The sequence below is a fragment of the Athene cunicularia genome (genome assembly GCF_003259725.1).
Source record: "Athene cunicularia isolate RWA chromosome 8 unlocalized genomic scaffold, athCun1 chr8_part1, whole genome shotgun sequence".
NCBI lineage: Eukaryota > Metazoa > Chordata > Aves > Strigiformes > Strigidae > Athene > Athene cunicularia.
Window position 1 is genome coordinate 9,829,186 of NW_020799109.1, and position 27,487 is coordinate 9,856,672.

At 51.6% G+C, this 27,487-nt stretch overlaps 1 protein-coding gene across 8 annotated transcripts; it reads left to right on the forward strand.

Annotated features, from left to right (window-relative positions):
* The first annotated feature begins 693 nt into the window (after nucleotides 1-693).
* MOB3C (MOB kinase activator 3C) lies at nucleotides 694-27,487 on the forward strand. 8 transcript variants are annotated; one of them, XM_026853656.1, is made up of 7 exons: nucleotides 694-726; nucleotides 2,973-3,178; nucleotides 3,473-3,529; nucleotides 4,024-4,224; nucleotides 11,305-11,804; nucleotides 21,629-21,831; nucleotides 26,000-26,029. In XM_026853656.1, exons 5-7 carry the CDS (start codon nucleotides 11,384-11,386, stop codon nucleotides 26,027-26,029), a joined length of 654 nt encoding a protein of 217 aa, XP_026709457.1. In that variant the 5' UTR covers nucleotides 694-726; nucleotides 2,973-3,178; nucleotides 3,473-3,529; nucleotides 4,024-4,224; nucleotides 11,305-11,383. The 8 variants fall into 8 exon arrangements, with proteins under 8 accessions (XP_026709457.1, XP_026709462.1, XP_026709459.1 ...); XM_026853658.1 differs by lacking the exon at nucleotides 694-726 and having other exon boundaries at nucleotides 2,916-3,178; nucleotides 26,000-26,134; XM_026853662.1 differs by lacking the exon at nucleotides 694-726 and having other exon boundaries at nucleotides 2,916-3,178; nucleotides 4,024-4,194.

Here is a 27,487-nt window from a genome sequence, read left to right on the forward strand (position 1 = left end):
GCCCGGCGTCCTAAATCCTAGATGAACTGCCTCGGGGAAGGGCAAACATCCTGCACTAGTTTTCCAGGTCACTTTGCTGATTTCCAGCTGTGGGCCAGGGTCTTCCTGAGCGTCTGTCTTTAGCAGCCCTCACAGTGGGCACGTTCATGGGGGAGAAGCCCAAGTCTCCTCATGGTCCTCTGTAGGGTTCAGCCCCTGCAGCAAGGACTTCACAGCTGAACCAGGGGCTGTAGGAGCCATCTCCTTCCCTCAGTGCTGCCTGCGGTCTGCCTCCAGCTGGAGGAGAGCCCGGGCCAGGGATGTGGGTGGCAGTTCCTGCTGGAGAGCAGTGAAGCAAGTTTTACAGCCAGAGGCTCTTCATTATCAGCGTCTCAAATCCGTGGCTTGCCCACCCAGCCCTGTCGCCCCAGGGAGATGTACCCCCACATCAGCACGAAGCCCAGAGCCCATCCTGCTCCGCAGGGAGACACCCTGGCTTGTCAAAGGCGGCTGTCGCAGCAATCAAGGAAGTGAAGATTGAAGGATGATGTTCTTACCCTCACTTAAAATGCTGACTCCAGCGCTTTTTCATCTGTGCCTGTTTTTTTTCCCTGTGCCTTAGAAAATGGCAAGACTCCAGTGCCCTCTGATCCACAGCTGAGGAAGTTCTCGCTCCCTGTCTTGGTGCTTGCGTAGGACTCGGAGTGGAGAGGAGGAACTGGCTGTTCCTGGCACTGTATAGCCGAGGTAAACTTTTCTGGGCAAGTCCTTTGTCTCTCTGGGAATAACTGGAGCAACCTCATTGCTTCCTTTGCTGTGTCTTGTGGTCTGCACAGGCACACAAAGCCTGCAAGCTCTGCCTGGCAACAAGCATCTCCCTGGCCGAAGGGGTGCGGTGCCGAAGGGGCGCGCACTGTGCAGGGCAGCGCGGGGCCAAGGAGAGCCCAGCCCTGCCGCAGCTGGCGGGGGGCTCACTGCACCCACGCCCCAGGCACGGCTGTGTCCTCCCAAGCCGTGTGAAGCTGCATCACTGTGGTGGGCCTCTTTCCGTGACTGCCCATGAGGTCCGATGGAGCCCTCCAGCGCTCTGGGCTTGCTTCCTTCCTGCTGATAAATTCAGCAATGCACCTGCCTTCGGGAGCGGGGCCAATCCCTCCCCCCCTTCCTTCCTCCAGGGCAGACAAATACCCTCTTCACAATAACACATCCCTCCTGCCCCGAACCTGCTCCTCGGACCTTTTCCTCTCTCCCAAGTGACTCCTGTTGTCCCTCCCTGCAGCTGGGACTTTGGGTGGCTCTGGGACCGCAGGCATTCTGCTCTGTGAGGTTTCCAAAACCTCATGCAAGGGGTTTAACTCCTTGACCAGGAGGTGCTGCTCACCCCTGCGGACTTGTGGGACAGGGGCTGATGCAACTTCAGCCCTTGTGCTGTTTTCCTGGCCCCTATCCTTTGGCTCCAGACTGCTGAGAGCGGGAGGACCCCATCTTGCCTCTTAAGTGTTTTGGCTCCATCTTGCCTGGATATAAATCCTGGCCATGAGTTTCCTCCAGGATCTTTGCTAAACGGCTAGGCCCCCTCAATTTTGGATTTGTGCCCATTTTTTGCTGGGTTTCAGCTGAAAGATTCCTCCTGTCTTGGCATTAGCAGTCCGGAGTTACATCTGCTCCGCAGACCTCCGCCTCCTGCTCACGAAGTCAGAGGACACTGTGTGGTTTCCCACATCCCTTGGGAAGGAGCGCGGACACTGGTGCCCACCAGCTCCCTGGGGTGGAGGGCAGCAGCATTGCTCTGCCCTTGCTAGCACTTGGGGTGGCTGTGATGTGCAAACAGGGAGCATCCAGCATTGGGGATGATCCCCCAGGTGCTGAAAAAAGACTCTGTGGAGCTGCTGTTGCTGCCTGAACCTGCTGGAGCCAGGCTCAGGGCTGGTTTGCCAGCAGCCAGGAAGTCTTCTGGGCTACTTGAGCCAGATCATGATTTTAGGGGTGTTACTTTGACCTGAGACAATCTGCAATGACCAGAAGAGATTTGCTCAGAAGTGTTGCAAGGCTGATGTGGAAAAGGCTCAGCCCACGGGTCCTGGGGTGGATGGATGCACAGAGCCGAGGTTTTGGGGTTACAGCTGTGGTACTGAATGGGCTGAACATTGTGCCTCAGGGGCAAACCCTGGCACCACCTGCAGCTGAGGAGCCTCATTACGGGGGAAGGAGTCCAGACCCTGCAGAGATGTGTCCTACTGGATGCACAGTCTGTGTGGGGTCAGAAGGTAAATCCATGGCTGCAGCAGCAGGGGAAGCCATGCAAACCCTCATCCTAAACCCTCCTGCTTCATACAAACGTACCCAAGGGCCGGATCTTCCCACTGTCTCAGGTTGCTGGGTTTGTGGTTTCCTTTCTCACACTCCTGCTGCTCCTTACCCCTGCCTCGCCCTGCGCCCTAGTCCCCAGCTCGCCCCATCACCTGCAAATGCTTGGCTGAACTTGAGCTTAACACACATTAAAGGAAAGCCTAGAAACGTTTCCCTCACTAGAGCTGTCCCGGTGCCAAACAATTTGCAGACATTTCCAACAACGCTAGCATCTCATCTCGCCGCGGCTGAGCTGAGCTGCTCCCCTGGGAAAGACACGCCACCGTGTCCAGAAGGGGACCGTGAGTGCCAGGGCCACACTGCAGCCTCCCACCCCACTGCAACGCCTGTAAGCATCACACGTGGGGTACACCACCAGTTTTACATCCCCACCCAGGAGTCTGATCCCAAAGCAGAGTCCCGGCCCGTGCTGAGCCATCCCACGCTGGCTGGCTGCTCCCCTCGGCGCTGAGCGTGCTGGCACAGGCTTGCTTTTACCGAGCGGTATTTAAATACCACAACGCGCTTCAGAACTCACCCCACCTCCGAGACCGACAGAAAGTAAGTCTGCTCTGTGCAGCAAAAAGTTTTTCTGGTTTCTTCTTTTTCCTCTCTTTGGATTTTCCGTTTTGGATGGCCTCCAGCTTGGCCTGGCACTGAAACCTCCGGCTGATTTTTGTGTGTGTGCAGAGGGGGAAGCATGAAGGGAGAGGGACTGTGCAAAAGAAGGCGGGGGGGGAAAGTACTGCAGGATTTCATCTCCTTTCAGCGTGTTGCTGTCCTGTGAAAGTCTGGAGCCAGACAGCGGCGTGGGACTGCACACCAAAAAGGACTTCAACATTCAGGAATGGTGTGTGGGAGTGGGTGTGGGTGCCTGCCCGTGAGCATGGGTGCCTGTCGTGGCGTGGGGGCTCGCAGGCCGGCTTCCCCGCGGGTTTTACAGGGACAGCTGGAGCTGCGGGCAGGGTCAGGATGTGACATCACCGGCCGGAGAAAAACCCTCAGCTCTGAGTTTCTCTAACGAAACCCCAGTAAGCGCCAGAGCGCAGCAGCTCTCTCTGCCGCTGTGATCCCCCAGCTGTCGACAGTCCCAACAGGGAGCCTCGCTTGGGCTTTTTTCTGTTTTTATTTTTTCTTCAATAAGAGCAGAAAGTGCTACAGAGGGATTTGGGGCTGGAAGCTGGGCGTGCAGGGGAATGAGGTGAGTCCTGGGGATAGAAAAAGCCAGTGCCGCACCCCTGAGGATGCTTCTGGAGTGCTTTTCATCATGGGTTGAGCAAGACCTAGCTTGGGTTAGCCTGGGAAGGAGCAATCCTTCACTCAGTCGGGGCACGGACTCCTGCAGGGGGCTCTTTCCCTTCCTCCAGCATGTCTCGGCTCAGCTGCCAGGGTGCAAATACCAAGGGAGCCTGTTCCGGGGATGCATGAGGGTCTGGGAGCCGGTGGCGGCAGGGCAGGGATTACTGCAGATGGCCTGCGGTGCGCAGGGGAAGGGAGGGGGGGACCCGCAGGGAAAGGCAGAACACAGTGTGGGCAGACACCCGTTTCCCGGGTGGGACAGTCCCAGCAGCGGCTTTGCTGGTGTTGGAGGGAGGGAAGAGAGTTGTGGGCGGTGTGGGGTGGAACTGAGTGAGAACGAGCAGTGGAGATGGGTTTTCAGCAGCTGGTTTATCTTCTCTCATCTTCTTCCTTGAGCTCAGAGGCCTGGAGCTCCCGGTGCTTGGGATTACGGCTCTGACGGCAGAGTAATCACCCTTGGGACTGAACCAGAGCAGTCGGGCATAGTGGAAGCCGTTGGACACTTCTTTGCAGGGCTCCCAGCAAGTCACTGGTGGCAGCAGCGAGATCCCAGCTCCCAGGAATGAGGTACCATCAAAGAGCCCCCAGCCCCATCAGGTATCACCCCCAAAATGGACTGAACATGCTGCCTCTAGCCTGGAGAGTTGGGGCTTTGGTTTTCTGCTTGGAGGCATCTTGGGTGATTCAGGAAAAACTTTTCCAATGCCTTTGGGCCAGGCTGTGCTCCTCAGGGAGCTTCTGCTTTGCTGGTGGTGTGACAGGGAGACAGGGCAAGGAGTGGGACAGAGCAGGGGGCCAGCTGGGGAGCAAGCCAAGGTGTGCGCAGTCCAGTTCCTGGAAGTCATGCTGGGTCCGTTTTGCACGAGCTGGGGATTTCCGAGCACCGGGGGAAGCACCAACACGGCTTCCCACTGGCAGCTGCCCCCAGCCAGGGCACAGGGGGGTGAGTTCTGCTGCTGCTCCGGAGGTGGCTGCTCCAGAGACAGGTGCTCGGGGCTGCCTCAGAGGATGCTCACACCTCTCGTCAGTCTCCGTGGCACCAGGAGGGTTTGCACAAGGAGGGTTTGGCCGCAGCGAGATGCTGCTGAGAGCTCCGGGCTTCTTTGCAGCTCCCCCAGCCCGCCCGTGTGCTAAGCCTTGATCCCCCTCCCAGCATCTTGGCTCGTTTCCTGGAATTTTCCATCGTTTGGGTTATATTTGGGATCGGCAGCCAATAACCCCGTTTCTCACGGCCAGCCCAGCTGGGGCTTGGCTCCAGCAGGAAGCACAGAGGGAGCAGGGCCAGCACCCCGAGACTGTGCTCACTAGTATCCTCCTTCTGCAGCCCTCCTTCCTTAGACAATTAAAACCAGACGTGGCTATCGCAAAAGCTCGTAAAGAGGGGATACGTTTCCTTCCCAGGGAGCACTGTGCGCCCACAGCCCCTGCCTGGACTGGGGCTGGGGTGGCTGCAGTTCAAGGGTTGCTCAGGAGAAGTACCCTTGTTCTGTGGGGCACAAACCCACTAGGAAGAAGCCCTGGTTGCAAAGATGCTCTAGGACAAATTGAATACCAAACTTTGCAACAGGACTTCTCTGGGGCTTGAAGGGAATCTCAGAGACAGGACTGTCAAGTCAGCAGCCAGACAGTAACGCTTCCTAGAGCAGCAAAAAGCCAGCTGAGCCCTAGGACCAGCTGGTTTCTGGTCAGACTGTCCATCTGGAGGCTGGCTGGCTGTTTCAGGGCTCTGGCAGACAGTGGCTGAGCTGATGCCTGCCTTGCTCTTCTGCCCGGGACAGAACAGGTGGGGACTTTTACACTGCCTGTGGTGGGGAGATGGGATTCCCCTAAAGCAGGGAAGCAGAAGTAGACTCTGGGTGGCTGAAGGCAAGATGCCCCAGGGAAGCCCAAGGGGGATGTGCAGAGCTGGTAGAATTTAACCTACATTTAGGTTATGTTTACATTTAACCTATGTTTGCTCTATGGTGCCTGGAGCTGCCTGGATATGCACTCTCCCTCCTCAGCCTGTTCCCCAAGCAGTAGGAGCTAGAGTCACCCTGGGGATTGCCTGTAGCATTGGACCCCTTGTGCTCCCAGCTGTTGCACTGCTGGCGAGTGCTGGAACGTGTCACTAAAGAACCCGCCTGCAGTTTCCAGTCGGATATTGTGAGAGTGTGTAACTGTCTTGGGCCAGATCCAGGTGTTGGAGCCTTCCTCTCTCCCTACCCTCCACAATCATTAATGCTGCAAAGCATTTTCCCCCAAAGCTTTTGCTTTTGCAGCCCTTAATATAAAGGCAGCCCGGGGAGGGAAAGGAGTTTTTGAAACTGGGGAAACTGAGGCAGGGACCATGGGGCCATCCCTGGTGGTGTCACCCTGGAGACCAGCGGTGTGTCTGACCAATCCTTCCTGCCGGGTTTCCGACTAAAGCTTTTTTGGGGTCAAAACTGGAGGATTTCTTTGGTGACCTTGCCCGCGCTTACAGGATTGGAGGGAGGAAGCCCCCCTCCCACTGTTCTGCCTGCTTTCCCCTTTTGTTTTGCCAGTTTCTAAACAGACCTTTCAGAGTTGTTTCTAATTTACAACAAAGCCTTTACCACCAAAACAACTCTCAAGTCTGAAATTAGCAGCTTAGTTTGACCCTGAACTTATATCCACCCGATCCAGTTCATTTCCTTTCATCTCAGGACCTGCCAGCAATCTAGGAAATCAGTTTTTCATGTGTGCCTGCTACACACCCAGCAGCAGCTCTGCCTTGCTATTGCAGAGCTTAATCCTGTGCTCATTTGGTTCTTGCTAAACCCAACTGAGTTCTGCTTCTGCTGTTGCTTGTTAAAAATAGGGGCAGGACTGAAGCCAGCAATCTTCACAGCCGTGGACAGGGTTTTGTGGCTGCTCACATGGGTTTGTAGCCAGTCCTCTGAAAAGCTGAGGCTATTTTGGGAGCGTGAATGGGGGCGAGCACCAGGCATGCCATGGCGTGGGCATCCCATAGGAAGCAGCAGCCTCTTTCCACCCAGCAGCTTTGTTCATCCTCCTTCAGTTGTCCGTGGCAGAGACATGGGGTGACAGTGGAAAAGGTGTCTGGCTCTGCGGCTGCCCTGCTTCACTCACTGTCCACTCCTGGGAGTGGGACAAGGTTTGATCTGGGTGTTTGCAGATGCTTCAGAAAGGGATGTGTGAGCCCCTGGGGTGCCAGCACCACCCCATGATGGGAACCTTGGTGTGGTGAAGTGGGGTTGCAGCCTTTGCCAAGGTTCCTCTTGGGGAAGCTTTGATTCTGTACATGGGAACCGAAGGCAGAGAGCTGCAGGCTGCTGCCACAGTGCCGGTCCAGGCCCCGCCAGCATGGGCTGGCAGCGGGATGTGTATGGTCATGTCGTAGGAAGCTGCTGTCTAAGCTTGTTGAATGGCAGCTTGCCCTTCAAATTTCCCAAAACAGGCAGTGCAAGCCGCGGTTTGGACTTGGGCGGGTCTCCTGTCACTCCCTAAGCCCCAGCGGACCATGGCCTAATTTCCAGGAATGCGACAGCTCTGAACATCAGGCTCAACTGAACTCCGCACCACAGCTGAACCTTGGAAGGTCTCCCATTTTCCAACTCTTTTTGTGATCTGTCTTAAGATCCTGGCCAGTGATGGAAGAGCACCAGCTGAGTCGGATGCATAAAGGTGGACACCAGGAAAATCTGGTCTGGCATTTGCTGCTGATGCCCTTTTCCACCAGTTAGACTTGGGATATGCCTGGGTCCATTCCCAAAGGACTTTGCTTCTCTTCCCAGAAGGCGGGGGCGAGTGCTGTGTGTCTTCCCCAGGGGAAACTGAGGCACTGGTGACTTTGCAGAGCCGGTTTGCTCTGAGCGGATACATCCCATCTGAGCGCCCCAGATGCAAGGACCAGAGCTGGTATTTCAAGCCTTGGTCCTGGCCTCTGCGCAGCTCCCTCCCTACGCTGCTCACATCTTTCCCTGCACATTGATCTCTCTGGGCAATGAAAGCTTTGGAGCGAGGTAGAAAACAAATCTGTTCTTTGGCTTGGTGCCTCTCTCTGCTTTTTCAGATCATAAATCCCAGGATGTGTTTTTGGCTTTGTGTTAAATTTAATTTCTGGAGAACATTTTTCTCCAGTAAAGATTGACACGGCCTTTTAATGACTTGGTAATTTGGTAGTGATGCTGGCGAGGATCCTGAAAGCAAAACAACTTGCGTGACTCCAGCGTGTGCTGCTGCCTGGGGAGCAGAGATGCTGTGGTGATGCGCTGGCGTCTCGCGGGCTCAGGGGACGGCTCTGCTCTGAGCACTTGGGCAGTGGCAGGTTTTGCTCCTCTGTTCCTGGGAATGTCTAACACATGCATGGTAGGAAAACACCTGGCAGATGTTTAGCAGGTTCATTGCTCTTTGTTTTTTTTAAACTGGTGTTTTTCTTGGTTGGTAGTGCAGCACATTCCCACCTGCCTGATGAGTGAGGGCAGCTGCAGGGTAACAGAGATTCAGTTGCAGATGATGCAGAGATGCAGCTGTGGGGTGAGTTATGGGTCTGGCTTCAGGAGATCAGATGCAGAGTTTATTTCCCAGTTAGTGGCATAATATTTGCAGAAGACTTGAAGTGTGAGGCACAGGAACAAGGGATGTCCCCACCATATTCATGAAGAACTGATTTCACTGCTGATGGCCCCTGCAAGTGACAGTTTTGATGGGATATCATCTGCCAGGTGGCTTCTCATCACCCCAGAACAACCCTGTCTGCATGGAAGACCCTACAAGCAGCAATAGCCCCTGGAGCAGAGCAAACGGAGCTGAGGCCAGTAGAAATGGTGACAAGGAGAAATGTCTGTTGTCACAGCTTGCCTTGCTGAAATCCCAGGGAAACCTCCTGGGTTAGATCCCAGTCCCTGTCTGTACTGATGTTAACCCAGAGGGACTGTGTGACCTGGTAGGATCGTCTGGTGTAACACGGGGATAACCAAGTTGTTCAACCTCTGTCTACCTGGCAGAGAGACTGAGGACATGGGCTTGGTGTGGTGCTGTCCAGCCCTGAGGGGTGATGGTCACTGGGCTTTGGGTGCTGGGCCAAGAGGCTGCTCAGCTGCTTTGGGGGTTGTGGACTGGCTGGGGATGGGGGTGAAGGAGCTGCAGGATGGATTAGCAGGTACTGCATCATCCCTGTCCTGGGAAGCAGCCAACTGTCAGATGGGGAGATTCTGACTGCTCATTAGGGGCACGACTGGGGTTTTTTGCTTATTTTAATGGCCTTTATGTTTCAGCCAGAGCCCTCTCCCGGTGGCTGGTGACAGGAGAGAGAGGAAAAGCAATCCATGTATGAGGGTATGGACAGCCTGGTTGGTGGGTCCTGGCTTGGTGGCAGACCCAGTTAGTGACAAGTGCTTTGAGGGGAGGCAAAAGCACCAGAGGTGCTGCTGGCCTCTCCCTCCCTCCCTGGCTGCAGGGCCAGGCACTGCTCAGCACCAGGGCACCTACCTCCATACTGGCAGACCCTGCAGGATGCCTCATCCCAAAGGGTATCCCAACACTTCCTATGTTATTAGATTAGGATCCTCACTGCAGTGGTTATATAGAAATATATATGTATGTATATGTATGTACTTTAGAAACTCTAACGCATTAGCAAACTCCCAGGAGGCTTTTTTAAGAGGTGTTAACAGGATGTGCCTTGCATACATGACATCAGGGTGGGAAGCCCCAGATAAAGGCTCTTCTTTACAGCCTGGCTGTGCCCAGAGTCCCCTGGCCTCGGGGGGCTCCCTCGGGGCTGCAGTACCAGAGACCCTTCCCCACGGGACAGGTACGAGTCAGGATGTGACTCCCTCCATCCGTTGGCATTTTGGAGAGCTCATGCTCTTTTTTTGAAGTGGGGAAAAAGCTCTTTAATGTGGTTGGAGCCAGCTGCTTGGGCCTGGGGAGGAAAAAGCATCCAAGAAACATCCCTCACTCATTGTCCTTTGGCAATAAATGAGGACAACAGGGCTGGAGCCATTCAAATCCCACCCAGCCACATGAGCTGGAGAAGGTTTGCAGCTACCCCAGTATTAAAATCATACTGCATAACATTGTGTGATGGCTGTGATCCCCTCCATGGGGCAAAAAGCACCTAAAAACATATGGTTTCAGGTCTGGTTGTACATGGGTACAGCAGAGCGTGGAGGGGTTTGGTACCACCATGCCGTGAGCTACACATCAGTGGCAAAGCAACGCTCCAACCTGCGGGAAAGGCCAGGGTTAGTGCACTAACGGCACTCATGCTGGAGTTTCCACCCACACCAGGGTTTTCCCCTCACAGCCACATGCTGGCTGTGGTATAGAAATCCCCGTCGGGCAGATCCTGCTGGTGCTTGGGAGGATCACTAAGTCCTGCTGCTTCCTAGTGATGGCCCCATGGGTGGGCTTTGATGGGAGCACAGGGTTTCTCTTGCAAGATGTTTAGATGGTCTCTGCTGAGCAAAATAAGATCTGCCTGTGGCTCAGGACAAAGTTTACAAAACAGAGTTTATATAGCAAGCTTTTAGCTAAAAGCTGTCTTTTAAATGATGAATGTGCATCCAAGTTTTTCTTGGGCACTATTCCCTCCTGCACGTGACTTTGGGTAAGTCACTTCCCCTTTCCATGAATATTTTTCTTCCTTTTTTTTTTAACTCTTTCTTCATCTCCTCCCATCAGGGGAAGGCTGTTAGAGGACCTCCTCTTCCCTAAACCTCAGCAAAGCATTTAGCACAAGGGGGTCTTGATCTCATGTTACCACCACTGGTGATGAGTGCAGGTAACAAAATTTTCAGCCTGTCCAAGACAGCCTGTGGAGGATGGGATTTCCGCTGGAGCTTCAGGGAGGAAAAGGAAAAAAAAGGGAAATACCACAGCCTTCATCTGTATTGCTAACCTCAGGCAGGAAGGGGTGAGCTCAGCACTTTGCTGAGCTGTGACTTCCAGACCGAGTCACCCGGAGCATTGGCTGGCCACCCCAACGGCTCCTGTGTGTATTGTGTGCATGCCTGGAGGGCTGGCCGCGTCCTGGCACGTAGTGTTGCTGTGCTGGGCTGCCACTTCCCTTCTTCAGATGCGTGTTTTGTTCTTTTGGACAAACACACGAGGCAGAACAACAAAAATAATCCCCCCTTTTCCTATTGATCTCGGCGCTGGGGCTGTGTGAACCAGCAGCCAGCTGCGGTCGCAGCATGCTCCCCAGGGTATTGCTCGCCAGCCACCACGGCAGGGTCGGGGATTATTTGAGAAATCCCTGGGAAAAAGACACTTCCCCTTTGCTGGGAGAGGGTTGGGCCACCAGGTTGGGTCTGCCCAGGCTGGTGATCTCTGCTGATATCGTGGCTCTCGCTTTATTGCAGCAGTTACTGATAAAAGCCCTGGAGGCAAGAGGCTGGCTGGAGCCCGATGAGCTCCTGGCATGTTCAGGAGGGGCAAAGGGCATTGTCTGCCATCAAGCCCTGCATGGGGCACGTGTAGCGGTGCTCACCCTCTGTGGTGCCAGGAGCTGCTCCATGAGGTGGTAGCAGCTGCTCCAGGACACTCTAGTGGGTGTGGAGGGGCCAGGAGCCCACCCCAAATCTCCATCCCCATGTGCTGCCAGAGCAGCAGGGCCAGCCAGTGTCTTGGTGCAAACTCATCCCTGAGAGTGTTCCCACACGTGCAGCTGGCTTCATATGTGACTGGAATTTGTCTTTATCCTCTCAGAAACCTCCACCCCTGAAGACGCCATCCTTGGGTTTCACGTTGTGCTGAGCCTCTGCCCTCACCCTGGCTGACTCTGCCCATGATGGCATTGTGTCTCAAACAAGTCTTCAACAAAGACAAAACGTTTCGTCCTCGAAAGAAGTTTGAGCCAGGCACCCAGCGCTTTGAGCTGTACAAGAAAGCCCAGGCCTCCCTCAAGTCCGGGCTGGATCTGAAAGCAGTAGTGCAGCTGCCTCCTGGCGAGAGCATCAATGACTGGATTGCCGTGCACGTGGTGGACTTCTTCAACCGCATCAACCTCATCTATGGCACCATGTCAGAGTACTGCACAGAAAAGAGCTGCCCTATCATGTCTGGTGGACTCAAGTACGAGTACAGGTGGCAGGATGATAGCAAATACAAGAAGCCAACCAAGCTGTCAGCCCCACAGTACATGTGTATGCTGATGGACTGGATTGAGATGCTCATTAACAACGAGGACATCTTCCCCACCAGGATAGGTGAGTGTGCTCTAGTTCTTTGTGAGAAGGCTGGGGTTGTAACTGGTGCAAGTTCCCAAGCCACTGGTGCACCTCAGGGTTGGTACTGCTGAACTTTACGATCCCAAGGACGATGGCCTTTCCTCTTCAGGTGTTCTTCGTTGTCTGTCCCCACACCCCTTTGCTGCAAATTGATCTTGGGATTCCTCATCCTGCTCCTAGGCGATGTGGAAAGTAATGTTCTCCTTTTCTGTGCTTGAACTTTTTTCAAGTATTCTGTGCTTGTGAGAAATGGGGACTGGTAGGTCATCAGCTTCCTTGCCCTTCCCCAAGAAGCTGAGCCACAGGGCTTGTTAGAGATGGTCATCACATACCTGCAGCATGGTCTTCTCTTGACTAGCCAACTCAATTTATTTCTGTTTTTCCAGGTAGGTTCATGGTCCCAAGGTCTAACCCTTGTCCCACCTGTCTGCTTCACTTCTTAGCTCCTTTACATCTCTGCTAATTGATCTCAGCCCTCATTATACATCACATCTTGCTATTTAGCTGGGGCATCGCCTGAGCAGAGATGCCTGTCCCCAGGATCTGGCTTTTCCAGCTGCCAACCCCTAGGTGTACGATGCACCCCTTCAAAATGTTTGGCCTTAGGAGCTTGCACCAGCTGCTAAAGTCAACATAACTTGCAAACTAACCCCTCTGCTGCTGACCTGCAGTGCTTGGCAGCTGCCAGGGCTGACAGTAGCTCTTCTACTTAGCTGGTTTCTTGTCCTTTGGGGAGATCAGCTCAAGGGTTGGAGCTGATGAGTTGGCAGGTGACGCTGCTGGATCCTTGGGTTGTGCCTTGGAGCAGTTGCTTTTCAGATGAAACACAAAGCTACTTGAATGTAAAAGATTTAAGGAGCTGGGGGGCAGGGTGCAGATGGAATGGGGAGTGAGGGAATGGAAGGCATGGCTTGGCAAGTCTACTTGACCATTTTTGTTTTCCCATGCAGCACAGCCAACAGAGCTGTATGAAATCAGTGCAGTTTAGGCTCAGAATTTTCATTAATATGCTGGGAAACATTGAAGAAAATGGTCTGTGTGGGTTTATGGGCAGCCACTAACTGTTGTAGCCCCATTTGGCTAGTGCTGTAGTATCTAGTTGTGTGTCTTTTGGGAATCTCTGGCCCTCCGAGGCTCGGAGAGGTAGAGGGTCTCTGTAAGCAAGAGGAGAGCCTGCGGGCTAGTTGTGCCAAACTATCATTTGGGCTTCTGGGATGAGGTGACCACCCAGACCCCTGGCCTGACCTGGCTGAACTGGTTTTGCCTGGGGTTAGGGGGGTACAACTCCCCTTCTAAGGGTTTCTTTCTCTTTCCCTCCATCACCTGAAGCCAAGACCTGCAGGCAATTGCTGCTTTCTTATCCTCACTGGTGGTCTGGGCCAGGCCAGGCCAGACAGACTGCAGGCAGATAGGCTGCTTTCAGGGCGCGCAGGGGAGTCAGCCCCAGGGATTCACCAGGGGCATTCACTGTGCCATGGAGGCATCCCTCCCAGCTGGGCTCAGCGGGCTCCACATATCCTGGCAGACGGAGGAGGCTGGAAGCGTGGCTGGCTGACTGTCAGTGCAGGATGCTGTGTGCCAGCAGCCCCAGCACTGCTGGGGACAGCAACGTCCCTGTTGATTCTGGCTGCAGCTGGGCACAGGCTCGCTGCTGCCAAGGGGCAACATGGAAGCCACAGGGTACAGGTTGGGTATTCCTCTTTCCAAAGGTGGCTGGTTCCCAAGGAGAAGTTCTGTGCACCATTAAAAGCAGGGGTGCAGTTGTGGATTTACTGCATTTTCCCTCTGTCCAGACAGGACAGTGTCCGGGTCCAATTTCATGCCTTTCTGGTGGGATTTGGGATATGATGCTGCTTGAAAGTTGCTCTGGGTAGTCAGGGCTAGAGGGAGTCTTAACACTGTGGAAAACAGGCAGCCATGGAGGGACGATGGCATTGCAGCACCCTCCACTCTCCCACATCTCCCTTGGAGGCACAAAAGTCAAGCACAGTTGTGGCCCTGCTGGTTTTAACTCCATTTCTAGCCTTCTCCATCTGAGGTGTAACACATCCCAACGTGGGGAGGGATGGCTGGTGCCTCTGGTTTCCACTTTTGACATGGGGGCAGTTCTGGGTGAGATCCAGGCTGGCTGCAGGCTCTCATGGGGCAAACCCATTTTTTTCTCTTCCAAAGCCATTTCTGGAGTCCCTCTTCCAAGCTCCTTTGTTGCAGGGACCCTTGTGTCCCTGAGTGACTTCAGTCCCCTTGCCAGCGTGTCTTTGTGGCTCTGGCCTCACACATGCAAAGTGGAACTTCGTCTGAGATCACACTTTAAAATGCATGAAAGGCTCTTGTGGGAGGCAGGGGGAGGAGGGAGCAAGCGGCATTTTGTTGTCAGTGTGTCCCTAGTTAACTGCCTTTCACAGGCCTGCTTTGTGCACTGGGTAATTGCTCAGCAGCTCTGGCATTTCAGAAGATGGAGGTGCTTGGCTGAAGGGAAATGTCACATCCGTCTGTTCCTGATGGGGGGCTGCTCCTCGTCGCCACACCGGATGACAGGGGGGCTGGGGGACATGCAGCAGGGAGGGACGCAAGGCTTGGGGGCAGTGGCCAGGGTGAGCAAACAGTTATGCTCAGCCTCCCTCCTAAAGAGCCAGACCCTTGGGAAAAGACCCAGGAGAAGGGGAATAAGGCACCAAGAGGACACGGGGGAGATGTGAACTGTTTTAAGGAGGGGAAAGGAGCCTGATGAGGTTATGGGGGGGAAATCATAAATTTCATGCTTTGGAGTTGCACGGAGGCTCTTCAGTATTAGTAACAGAGATGGTATTTAGCATGAAGATTTGTTCCACTCCTGCTTGTACCAGAGAGGTTCACCAGCAGGGCTACCACCATCTCAGAGGGCGGTTCGTGAGCTGTGTGCATCTCAGCTTTCCCTCCTGGCTCCTCTTTGCCATGTGCAATGAAACTGTCCCAGCACAAAGATTTCCCTGGCTAAGGGCACCTGACCACAGACAAAACAGGCTTTTTCTTTTCTTTTTTCTTTTTTTAGAAACAGCAAGTGCTCCCCAAGCTTGCTAATGTTGCCTGAGGCTAACCTCAGCATCCTTCTCAGTCCAAAAGCTACAAAGCCTGAAGCAGCACATGATTCAGTGGGGCTTGCTCATGGCTGTCCTGACAGTTAAGGGAGAGGTATTGCATGGGTTGGAGCAGGGAAATCCTTCACCCTGGGATGAGAGACTCAGCAGGAAATGAGCAGAGATTGGCACAACTCCAGTGACTGGAGCAGAGCTGTGCTGATTTGCACCACTAAAGTATCTGGTCCTTCAGCACATGTGAGAGGTGGGAGGGGAGCAGAGTAACCCAGGTGACAAACACCTTTGGTTTAGCCAAGCTACGTGATGCAGAGCTTGTGCCGGCTCTGCAGCCAGGCCAGAGGGGCAGCTGACACCCACAACGGCAGCAAGGGAGACTGACGCCAGTAGACAGCTTGTGACCTGGCGGAGTTAACCAGCACGGCCGTAGCCCTTGGATGACACACATGCACCAGCAGAAAATCCCTATGGTGGTTTCATGGGGCTGGGGAGGGGCTGCCAAGCCCTCTGTGTACCACAGCAAGGGGCAGAGGGGAGATACTGCGTCTTCCCCATCCCCAGGGAAATCCACCTGCAGGACTTGGTCCCACTTAAAGGCTTTGCTGTATAATCCTTCCTCTGGAGAGGAAACCTGTTTGTCTGCCGGTCAAGATGAGACAAATCCCTGCATGGGGTGAGCTACGCTAGCCTGATCGCTATAAATCTACAGCAGCAGCAGCAGGTTTCCCAGACGAACCCGTATCAGTTTGCATGCGCTGGTGCTGTTTCCACTCTTCCAACCAATGTGGCTGTCCTGAAAAATACATTTAAATGGAGAATAAGCATTGTTCCCATGCAAAGAGAAGAATAAGTGATTCTACAGGTGTATTTTTACCGTCTGGTAAAGCTATCAGTAGATTTCTTCAGTGAGTGGCCACATGAACAAATTACCACTTGGAAATATTGGCTCCTCCCGGTAATCGTTCTGCCCCCTGGTGCCTGGTTTTAAGGAGCTGCTGCTGGGTGGTAGCACACTGGGGAGGATGGTTGAGTGGATGGTGTTTGCAGGGCCCGTGGCAGTTGGCTGCATCAGCACCAGTCAGCCCAGCATCAGGCTGTCGGTTGCACAAGGCCAGGCATCCTGCATCAGCACCAGCCCGGCTGCTGAAACCTCTCCATTATTAAATCAGTGCAGACGTGGGGTTTGGACCAGACCCAGCGCCGGAAACACCCCATGCTCTCTGCCAAGTGTGCCTGTGGCTCTAAAGAGCATCAGTCATAGGAGATTTTGGAACAGTTCTTGGAAAGCTTTTCAAAACTCAAGCTCTGCCATTCAACCATGGTCCCAAAACAATTATAAAAAACAGAGAAAACTTAGTGTAAAAGTATCCAATACTTTCTCCCTATAACAACGGGAGAAATATGTTCAGAATTCAGCTAATTATTGCCATTCTCTCAGCTGGCTATTTTTTACATGATTTGTCTTTTTTTTCTGTCTATTTTCTTCCAAAATTAACACCACACCAGCTTGCAGCTGCCATCATACCACTAGTTTTAAATGGGGCTTTAAAGACTTATTTTTAGGAAAAAATGAATCACTGAACACCACAGTCGCCAAAATGGAATTGAGAAATAATAGCAACAACAATAATTGATCACTGAATTACTGCTTTTTCAGGGGAAAAAAATACAACCGCCAAGAAGCCAAGTAGCTTCCCAGTACTGATTCATCATGAAAAAATTAAATTGGCTGGAGCACAAGGGTTAGGGACAGAAGGCGATCCAAGAGCCATTCGCAGTCCCTTACTGTAAGCGCAGGCACTTTGTTACCTCTCCTTTTCATTTCCTTTTACACACAGTCCCACATGGTTTCCTTATGTTTCGAAGCAATCAGCACAGAGTGGGGAAAACAGATTTCTTGGAGCATTAAATCACATCTTTGGGGTTTTCAAGCAAAACATCCAAGATAAACTGAAGGTGCTAATTCATTTCAGGGCTGTGAGTCACGCCGCTCGCCAGCACGCTGGCTGCATCGCAGTGAGTAAAATTGTACCTGCTGTACTTACAGCTTTTGCCCTGGCTTGGAGCATGGGTAAGGTTCTCCCTTTTCTGTTGCCGTGGATGGCTGCTCTGCTCCACTCCTGGGATTTGGCTGCGTTTCCATGCTGGGACAGGGAATGCTCCCAGCCACCGGCTGTCTCATCTGCATGTAGCGTCTGGGTAGTGCACACCTATGATCATGAGTGTGGAGCAGAAGAGCTGGTGTTGTGTATAAATCTTTTTCCCGGCATCTGAACGAACTCACATTGCATCCCGTGGTTCCCCCCTCATCACGCAAGAAGAGCGAGAGGAGGGCTACTACCTGACAGATTGTGGGTTTGATGCTGCTTTCTCCAAGGTTGCTGGATGATGAGCACCAGTGAATTAAATGTAAAGGTAATTTCAATGCCTTTAAATCAACCCAGGTGGATTTTGTGGTGTTCTCCTGTCCCTTGGGGTAGCTGGGACTAATATCAGTGGGATGCACTGGGATGGTGTTGCTGGGTCCCTGTATGTGTGCAGGGCTGGGAAGGGTGAAGCAAACCCAAGCGTCACCCTGCCATGGTGGTTTGTCAAAACTGACAATCCTGACTTTGCTCCGGCCTGCCAGAATACTTCTGCTAACAGGTCATCTCAGCCATGCAGAGTCAGTCCCACCAGCCTCATCACCTCACCAAGCTGCTACTCCTGCTGGTTTGTGCCACCGTGCACCACCTCTGAGATGGAGAAAGTCCCCCAAGCAAGGGCCACCACTTCCACGCTCTCAAGTGCTGCTTATTGGTGTCTTGGCCACTAATGGGTCCTTCTGCCACCGGTTGTAACACTGATCTGCCTGGCCCAGCCTGGCAGGGAGGTGGGAGCCACCTGCCACCCTGCATTCTGGGGAAATGGGCCCCATTGCTCCCCACTTGCTGTCATGGTGACCCCTTCTAGCAGCAGAACATATCCGACATCAGTGTACAGTGGCCTGGCCGCTCGGTTTACAGCTGCAAGGGCAGGATAGGTGCATGGCCAGTGCCGAGATCCCTGTCCCAGGGCTTCCTCATTTCTGGGATGTGCTGGTGCAACGTGCACCTGGCTGCAGGGAGGAGGCACAGCCTGCTCTCGCTGTGTCCCCTCGCGTGCTGGAGAGGATGTCACATGCGTTGGCTGCTGGACATCCGCTGTGCTAGCAGCCGTGACCCAGGGCAAGCCGTTTTTACGGCTGAACTTTCTGCTGCTTTCCTTGGGTTGGTCAGATGAAGCTGTTACTGGGGAGCCCTTTCCTTTCAGCTCTGGGCGAGGGGATGGGGAGTTTCTCCAGCTCCTTGCCAGCATGGCCAGTGCCTGCTGGGGCTGCTGTGGGTTGCTTTCCAAGTGACTGGAGATCAGCAGTGAGGCATGACTGCTGCTAGTGGAGGCAACCGGCTTATCAGATATCCGCCTTACTTCCTTCCCGTAGGGAAGTGCTTTGATCAACTGGAGCAGGCTCCCATGCCAGACACAAGGTCCAGTCAAGCATCCGTAGCCTGTATTGAGGGTCCTGGCACAGGAGGTGCAGATGCGGCTGCAGCACAGGGATAGGAAGCAGGACCCAATGGCCCAGGGTTGTGCCCAGTGCTGCTGGGGCTACCTGTGCCTCCCTGAGCATGTGTGCAAGTGAGAGGGGTGATGCGGGGAGAAAGCCAGATCCCAGTAATCCCTGGACCCAAAGGACCATAGGGGGTGGTGGTGTCATGACATGGTAGGTTGAGGGGTGACTTGTCAAAGTCCATTAGTGACAGCCAGCCACCACTACAGCCTAGCCCTGTCTTGAAGGAATGGCCACATGCTGACACCTTGTGATGGACAGAAAGAAGAGCAGCCCAGCCTCACGTCCTGGGAGCTGGTGCTGCTGCTGGGTTCATGTGAAAGCACAGTGGTGGGGTAGCCCAGAAGGGTGCTTGTAGGTCCTGGCAGCTTGATGATATCTTTGCAGGCATCATTATGTATAGGGTAGCTCAGCAGCTCCCATAATTGCCAATCGCCACAAGATTTGGTCTAGATAACCTTTAAAGGTCTCTCTTCCACCCCAAACTATTCTATGATTTGTGTTAAATCTCTGTTCCCTGACGCAAGAGCTGCTTTTGGAGAACCCAGCATGTAGCTGGAGGTGTCTTCCCTCTAAGTCTCTCAGCTGTCAGCATGTCCATGAAGACTTGCTGGTAACTGATTTATAGGACAAGACAGTTCCTGGCTAACCTCAGGACAAAAGTGGTAGAAGGCCACTTGTCACCATTTGCCAGCTCTGGAGTTGGCTTATCTAACCACAGTATCTGGACTGTCAATGCTATCAGCCTTGGGAGTCTGAGATCCTTTTGATCTGCTGTTCACCATCTGATCTTATTTCTTTCTCAGCTCAGGACTAGGCTGAGGTTTGCTGCTTTCCTTCACTATCACTCTTTGCAGTTTGATGACAAACACTCAGTGGCTGGTCAGGTCTGATTTCTTCCTCGCTGCCTGCTTTGACTGGAGGAAGCACTAGGCAAGTGGGACGGGTGACAAACTGGAGGCAACAAACACGTTGCTGTCTGCCTGCTGGCACCTTACTGAGTTCCTGGCAACAACCGCTCACCTCTGGTCCCAGGGAGACAGGCTGTTCAGAACAGTGTGTATTCCCCAACTGGGCCCTGGCAACACATACTCATCAGAAATTACTTACCAAAATTAATTTTTCTATATTAAAAAAAAGTTTCTTGACTGGTTCATCAAAGCTGGTCTGCAGGGGCCACCCTTATGGCACATCTGAGTCCCCAGCTGGGTCATTACAGATTTGATTTACTCAGCAAATTCTCACTCAGTGCAAAAAGCTCAAATGAAGCTGTTGATAAAGCACCATGTCCCTCCTGACTGCAGGTAAACCTGAAGATCTCTCTTTGATCCCTGCCCTTATGCAACTGGCAGGCAAGGAGAGCTCCTCGGTCAAGGGTGCAGGGCAGGAGCAGACCTCCAGTATCATCCCTAAACTGCTGGCATGGGAAGAGCCTGGTCATACTTTGCCAGATATAAACACCTTTCCCAGAAAGTCCTAACGGGATCTGTTAGAGCTGGCAGTAAAACAGGTCATGCCGAGGTCCTTGCTGTGGAAGCATCCCTGTGGCTGCAGCATGTTCGTGGTTATGCAGAGCAGTGGCTCTGAATCAGTCTCCAAACCACCTCTCTGTGTTTGTGTGATGCTGAGCCGAGATACGTGTCCTCCTCCAAGTGGTGGCTGGGACATCCACCTGTGGCACAAGTACACATGCTTCTGTGCTGCCTGCTGCACCCACACTGTGCACAAAGCAAAGTGAGCCTGGACTGGGCTGAGGATGACACTATTTTAGACCAAAGATTATTTTCTGTTATGAGTACTGTGATACTGAACCCAGCATCTGCAGAACCCCGGCCGTTCAAAACACAGGCTCCACGCATGATGCTGGAGGGACAGATCCTTTGCATTTGCCACCCACAGAGGAGAGGGGCATAGAACTGCTGCTGGGAAACAAAATTGCCAGGAGCCTTTGGGAAAAATAGTTTAATTGCCTAGCAAGGCTGATGAGAAAGATTCAAAGATAATATTACCATTTTAAATTATTTTATTGAAGAGATTTGCTGATGCTTTCCACAGCGCAAATTGTGTGAGCTGGCTAGGGTTGAGTGGAGATTGTTTGGAAAGATTTTTAAGAGGTTATGTGCTGCATTAATAAGAAGCTAAGGGAGGAGGCTGGTACAACCGTGGGAAGGGAGGTTTTTATTTCGTTCTTTGCAAATTTGCATTGAATTGCTCACGGGAGAGGAAGAAGCTTCAGGAAAACAAATTCCAGTTGTTTTGTTTTCCTCCTCACAAAAAATATGTTCAGAGCTTCAAAGCCCTGTTTCCTTTAGAGATTTACCCTAAGCTTGCTGACACTCACTGTATCGTACCTCTGAGATTTTCACTGTAATGGCAGTGCATTTAGACAAGGATGGAAATGTAGAGTATGAAATTGTGTCCTTGTGTGGGACAAAGCTAAAAGTTATAGAGCAACATGTGGTGGGTCCTGTTCTTGAACAACGTGGGAGGACATCTCAGGAGGGAGCATCATACAGATGCAATGAAATTGCAGCCTAAGAATCATTAAGATGGGCAGTTTTCTTCCCGTTTTGATGAGACATTTGTTTGAAATGAGTATCAGGAAAAAAGGTAGAAACCCCAGCTGTTTCTGCTGATACATCAGAAGTGATGGCTGAGGGCGTGTGGAGGAAGAAAAACAGTATGAACCATGAACTGATTCAGAGGACCAGAGAAGGCAGGAGGAGGTTTAGTTTTGTTCATGGACCTGGGTAAATTTGAGTTATGCTGTGCCTGCACAGGTTTGTAGGGGAAAGGCAGGGAGAGAGGGCAGAAGGATCCTCTTCCAGATTGCTCTGGATAGAGCCAGATGTGGAGAGATTTGGCCTCCTCCACTGAATGAGAAGTTTCCTCTCCTAGGGCAACTCACCAAATCCTCAGACCATGTCTGTGTGAAACTGCTAGTTGGGCAATGAGGAAGCATGTGGGGAGAGTTAGATGGCACGTTGCCTCAATGTAGCTGTCACTCTTGACACCACCCAAGGGAGTCCTTCCTCATCATCCATGACTGCCTGCTAAGCATGACAGTGACATTTAAAAGCTAGCTGGGTGGGGTTTTTTTTTAATGGTCAAATGGCTTCCAACTTGCTTCTGCTTTGCAGGTGTTCCCTTCCCCAAGCAGTTCCAGCAAGTTTGCACTAAGATCCTCACTCGCCTGTTCCGTGTCTTTGTCCATGTCTACATCCACCACTTTGACAGCATCATCAACATGGGTGCTGAGGCTCATGTCAACACCTGCTACAAGCACTTTTACTACTTCATCAGGGAGTTCAGCCTCATTGACCATCGGGAGCTGGAGCCTTTGGTAAGGATGCCCCAGGGATGGGGAGGTGGAGGGGGTGAGAGTGGTGTGGCCTGAACACAGCACTGGTAGATTCAGGTGGGGGCTGGATTCTGAGCAGTGCAGTCAACCTCTTCAGACTCCTTCAGCCACCCTACCTCAGAAGCACACCCACATTTTCTGTCCTGTAACCATCAGCCTTAGTGCTCTGAGAGCACTGAGCAACACTGAGGAAGCCCTTTACCCATTGAAAACCCTCCTTAAACTTTGCCTCTGCTGCCATGTATATGAATCGCTCTTCAGTATCCTCAGGACCACTGTAACATAGTGTCATCCTGTCTTGGTTGCAATTTGCACATCAAAGTGTTTCCAGCCAGTTGTGTCCACGTGACTTTCAGGGGTCAGATTTGAGCCCAAGTCTTCTCTCCACAGTCTTGAGTTTTCCTATTAGCGGACTGAGGTACCTGCTTGAGATCCTAGTGTGAATTACAATGAGGCTGCAGGACATGTAGCTCCAGACAACAGCTACAGAGTCCAAGCTGGAGAGGCCTTGCTGGAGCTTCAAGTTTCTCTGCAGCCTCCCTTGGGAAGCAATTAGCCAAGCAGAGTGAGAGTTCTTGAAAACAGCAGGACTGGTGGGAAGCAGAGGCCAGACAGCCCAGGCACATAAACTAGAAAATGCATATAGTTTTGTAACAGAAGCAAGTGTGTCATAGGCAAGGTTGAGTGTGGTCGGACCTAGGGAGGACATGCTGCAACGAGGAGAAGAATTAATAGGGAACCCAGTAGGTAGCATGCTGTGGTAAGGGCTAGTTTGCAGAAAAGGCCGTACCCAGCAGCAGAGCACCAGGGAAGACCAAGAGGATCTGATCCCAGAGAGAGAAAAAGCTGAGAAAAGTCCAAGCATGAGCTGCCTGTTCTGGAGTATCTGGAGGTGGGCGGGATGCCCCTGCCCCTAAGTGCTGGGCACTTTACTCTTTCTCTGCTTTCATTTGTCTCAGTCAATTTGCTGCCTGTCTGATTGTGATCTGGGGGAATGGAGAGATGATCTAATCAGAGGAGACTTGAATGACAAGAGCATTGACATTAATTATTTCGTAGAGTTTGATTGTGACCTATATTATCACAACGGCTCTCAGCTCCAGAAAATGGCAGCTCAGTGTCACTCTGTCCTCTGTTAGTCTTCCTGACCACTGCTCCCTATGACAAACTTCTTTAGCATTGATATACAGTCCATAATGGTGTCATCTCCTTTGACTGATGCATGCTAAAGTAAATAATTAGCACCTAATAGCCAAAGCAGAAGCTGACATTGCTAAATAGGCTTTCAGTGCCAGTGACTCACATGCAACATGAGATGATTTATGGGTCTGGATGAATCTAAGATGAACAGATTTTCCTCTGTGATGCAATCAAGGTTAAACTACAAGGAAATGACTCACATTTACTTCTGGTCTATCTGTGTCTCATTTCTTGGTGTGCCCATCACCTGGCATCCAAGCCCCAAGCAGACTAACCACATGGGAGACCTTCCCTCAGGCAATGACTTGCAGGTATGTATAAGAGTGTCCTGCAACCAGAGGATGGCTGTGTCCTGGATGCTATGCTGAGCTGAGGGGAGAGATACAAGTGGCTGCAGCTTGTGAACTTTCAAAAACTGCAAGTGATCCTTTTGGCCATGCTGCTACCCCAGGGAGGCTGTCACTTGACACTGCCATCAGTCCCAGAGTTATGGGTTAGGATTGATCCAGTAGCTTCCAACAGCATTTCTCTCTGCTGCAGTCAGGGAAAGCAATAATGGGAAGTTTCTTCATGTGCATCCCAGGGGCTTTCCAACGAGCCCCCAGGAGCCTGGTGTGGCTCAGGTTCACTGTGCTGTGGAGCATGTGGGGAGCCCAGTATTCATGCTGTTCTGGCTTTGCTTCAGCAGCGGTTGTGAAGGTGCACAAATAGTAACATCCAACCCCTCCAGCACTTTACACTTGACCTTAGTCCACTTTCCTGTGGCTATTCTCCCACGCCCAGGGCAGAGCACCAGAGACTTGCATTGCTCATTCCTCTTCTCACTGGGCTGCACCATAGCTGTAACCCTGCTCCTAAGTGTTTTTAAGTCAGCTGGTTTGACACTTAAGCAAGGACAGACAGTGCATTGCATCTGTCTTCATTTTAGGCTAAGACTGCAGAGTTTAGTTTTTTAAGTTCTTAAGGTTTGTGGAAAGATGATAATCTCTCAGCAGGGATGAGATGAACTGTCCTTGAGAGGTTCAGTCTCTCTTGACCACCTCATGAGCTGAGACAACTGTCCTAATCTTGCATTTAGATGGCCAGAGTTAGTGCAAATGAATCCCATGACAGAGGAGACTCCTGCCTGCAGAGGTGCCTGTTCCCTGCTATAGAAGGCCACCGAGCATGTGGAGGAGGCACATCTGGAGCAGGACAGCAGGTCTGAGTGCTGTACTGTGGTTGGAGCTTTCCAGATGTGGGCTTTATGCTGAGGACACCCAGTTTTCAGATTTAGGAGTAAGAAGAAAGAAAAAAAACAGCACCTCCCCAGCCAGAAAATGTCCTGTTAGGCCCAAATAGTTTAGAAAAATTAAAGGGACTGTGGGATGAAGGAGTTCCTGGTTTCTAAGCATGCCTCTGGCTGAATCTTCCTTGGCTGCCTTCGTTTCCCTATTGTCAAGCTTCTCTGGGATGTGATTTCTTAGCAGCAAATCTTGGGAGTTGAGAATGAGATAGATCCTTCGTGCAGGCAGAACTAGCCCAAGGCAGTGATTCACTCTCTTAACAAATCAAGAAATATGGGCGCAGAGAGAAGCCATGCACTTGCTTCCTTTTCAAGGGCAGGTCATGGTGCTGGGCAGCAGCGCTGGCAGAGGTCCAGCTGGTGACATACGAAGGCAGAGCTGTGGGGATTTCCAGAGTGTGATGAATGCCTTGGACATTTGAGGCCAGCTTGAGGAACTTGCAGGCAGCTTGGCAACCCATCCTGTTCAAGGCTGCCTTTGTGCGTGCTGCTGTGCTAATGGGGTGGGCTGGATGCTGTTGCAAGAGGATGTTCAGTCTTCTCACTCCCCCTCTTCTTTCTCTTTCTGAGATGTTTGCAAACACTTCCCGTTTGCAACCTGATCTTGTGGGAGAGCATCAGCTTTTCATTTGATGGCAGGGTTCTGTGCTCAAGTGATTTTGCATGTTACTCCTACAGAGAAGACCTCTCTTTGCCACTCTCCCCCGATGGATTTTGAAAACAAAGCTCTCAGCACTGAAGAGCTGAGATTGCAGCTTCTCTCCCCCTTGGTTATATCACTAAAGGGCCTTTTATAGGGTTATTCAAGGGTCATCCTACTTTCCTAGTTCTTTTTTCAGAGTTGCATCCTTCCTTCCTTCTCCACACACCAGTCCTACTTCAGATCTATTTTGGGAGTACATTTACTGTGCAGATCTTCCTCTGGGGTGCATGACGGGGTCTGTATGCACACAGCCATGAACCTGACGAGCTGGAGAGAATCACAGACTTGCCTCGCTGCAGCAATGTACATGATTTTCAAGCTATAGTTGAGCTCCTTAAGGCAAGGACAAACACCATTTTCCACTAGCAGAAGGCTATGCATCCTAATGCAGCTGGTATGTTGCCATCCTGGCTAAAGAAAACAGTCTGTTAACCTAAACAGAGCAGGAGGTTTCCTGTGGCCCTCTGTTATTAGCACTCATTTGCGTTGCAGTGTGACTGTGGGATCCCTTGGCAAAACCACAGGTCCTTTGGGTGAGCTGTTGTCACCTCCTGGAGCGAGAGCCAGGAGCAGCTCTGTGTCCTGTCTCCCAAGGCAGCTGCAAACGAAGGCTGTGAGAGTGGCACCACCTTGTCTGGCTGCTCCGTGGCTCAGTCAGGAGCAGGACCTGCATCTTTCAACATCTCAGCCAATGCTCTTTCCTTGGACGGCTCTCAAAGCTAAGGCACGGCCAAAATAGCCTTGTGCCGCAGAGACCGACGAGGATGCCAGGGAAGGAGCTGCTGAGGCAGAGCAGTTCCCAGAAGGGCTGGCATGGGAAATACAGAAATGCTGCCTGAGACTCCCACGGTCACTTTCTTGGGTTGTTTTTGGACCCCTACCAAACTGCCTGACGTGTCACTCTCCTAAAACCTGTCTTTTGCACTTACTGTTTCGTTCTTTTCTCTCCCCTTTCAACACAGAAAGAAATGACAGAACGAATTTGCCACTGAAGCATTTTGGCAGACAAACTCCGCTGGCTCATTCAGAGTCCGATGGGACAAGACACCCTGTGGGGGGAGACCTCTTCCCAAGGACTCGCTCTGGGCATTTTAACTCAGTGGACTCTGAATGCTGCAGAAGAGCCTCTTCAGGCCAGGGCTGAACCCTAAACTTGCCAAGCACCTCTGGACAGATGTTTTTTTCTAGCAGATCTCAATCTTAGAAAGCCACTGACTTACTGGAGAACGAGGCAAGTCTGGTTGACTTGTTCACACTCTGGTTTCGAAGACTCAATCCCATGTCTGATATCCCTTCAGCTACCTTTCCTCTTGTTTCAGCCTCAGCTACACTGATCTGCAAATGTTTTATTAGTGATTCCTGCCCTGTGAGCAGGTGTGACCTTGTCTACCAAGTAATGCCTGTTACCCTTCCCACATGCAGTGGGTTTGTAGTAACATCATCTGAGATCAGCTCTGCAAAGCTGGTGATTTGATCCCAGCTGCCTTCCTGTGGTTAGTTGCTGATGTTTTTTACCATGAGTTATGAATGTCTCCCCTTCTGCCCTAATTCATACTTTACCAAATGGACCATTTTTTCCCCACAAGGGATTTTTGACGCTTGGCAGAGGGAACATCATGATGTTTGAAGATGCGTCCAGCACTGCTTGGACAAGGTGGCCCCGTGACAGAGGAGGAGAACTAGGCCACTTTCCAGTGTGATCAGCAGAGTCTACCCAGGAAAGACTCAGAAAGTGGTGGAAAGAAACTATTGCCAGAAAACAACACTTTAAACATGTCAGCATTTCCTGACATGTTATTTTGTCTCAAGATCAGTAGATGCTGGCCGTAGAAATTGTTGTTTTTTCATTATCCAATCCTACAGCACAGTAAATCAGGTGAAGAAGGACTTTAAGAGATATCTAATCTATCCTGTTCTTCAAAAAAGACAAGATCAGTCCTTCTTAAACTTTTTTTACCTTTTGAAAGCGTACTATTGCTACATGGTCTGTGCCATTATTCCCCTGAAAGGTATCACATCTTAAAATTTCTTCCCCATCTGCCTGCAATGCCTGATAACTAGTGGTGTGTTCCCTGTGCCATTTTTCTTTTGACAAGAGTTGAAGTGTTTTTATTTTTTTTTTTACTCTTTTTGGGGAGTTAAAATCAAGTTGTCTGAGCCACAGCATTGTTATGTTTGTGTTTCCTATCCTTTTTCTGGGAAAGTTTTGTATACCAGACATAGCTGATATTTATAATCTGGGGTTTGACTATTTTTGGGGTAGGGAGATGATGTGGCTAGAAAATGTAAATATTTAGGCCAACATTAAAGTGCACAAGTGAATTTTTAGTGCTCAAGCACTTATTCTGTTGTGAAAATCTATTTTTCTAAATCTTGTGTACCAGATGTATATTTTTACACAGAAATAGAGCAAAAATGGACATAAAACCACCTGATACATCATTCCAATA

Bases quoted from the DNA above. Each gene is read 5' to 3' on its own strand.
- MOB3C (XM_026853656.1), top strand. From the start codon at position 11,384: ATGATGGCATTGTGTCTCAAACAAGTCTTCAACAAAGACAAAACGTTT. The intron at 11,805-21,628 runs GTGAGTGTGCTC...TCTGCTTTGCAG, and splicing joins CATCTTCCCCACCAGGATAG to GTGTTCCCTTCCCCAAGCAG. The intron at 21,832-25,999 runs GTAAGGATGCCC...CTTTCAACACAG, and splicing joins ATCGGGAGCTGGAGCCTTTG to AAAGAAATGACAGAACGAAT.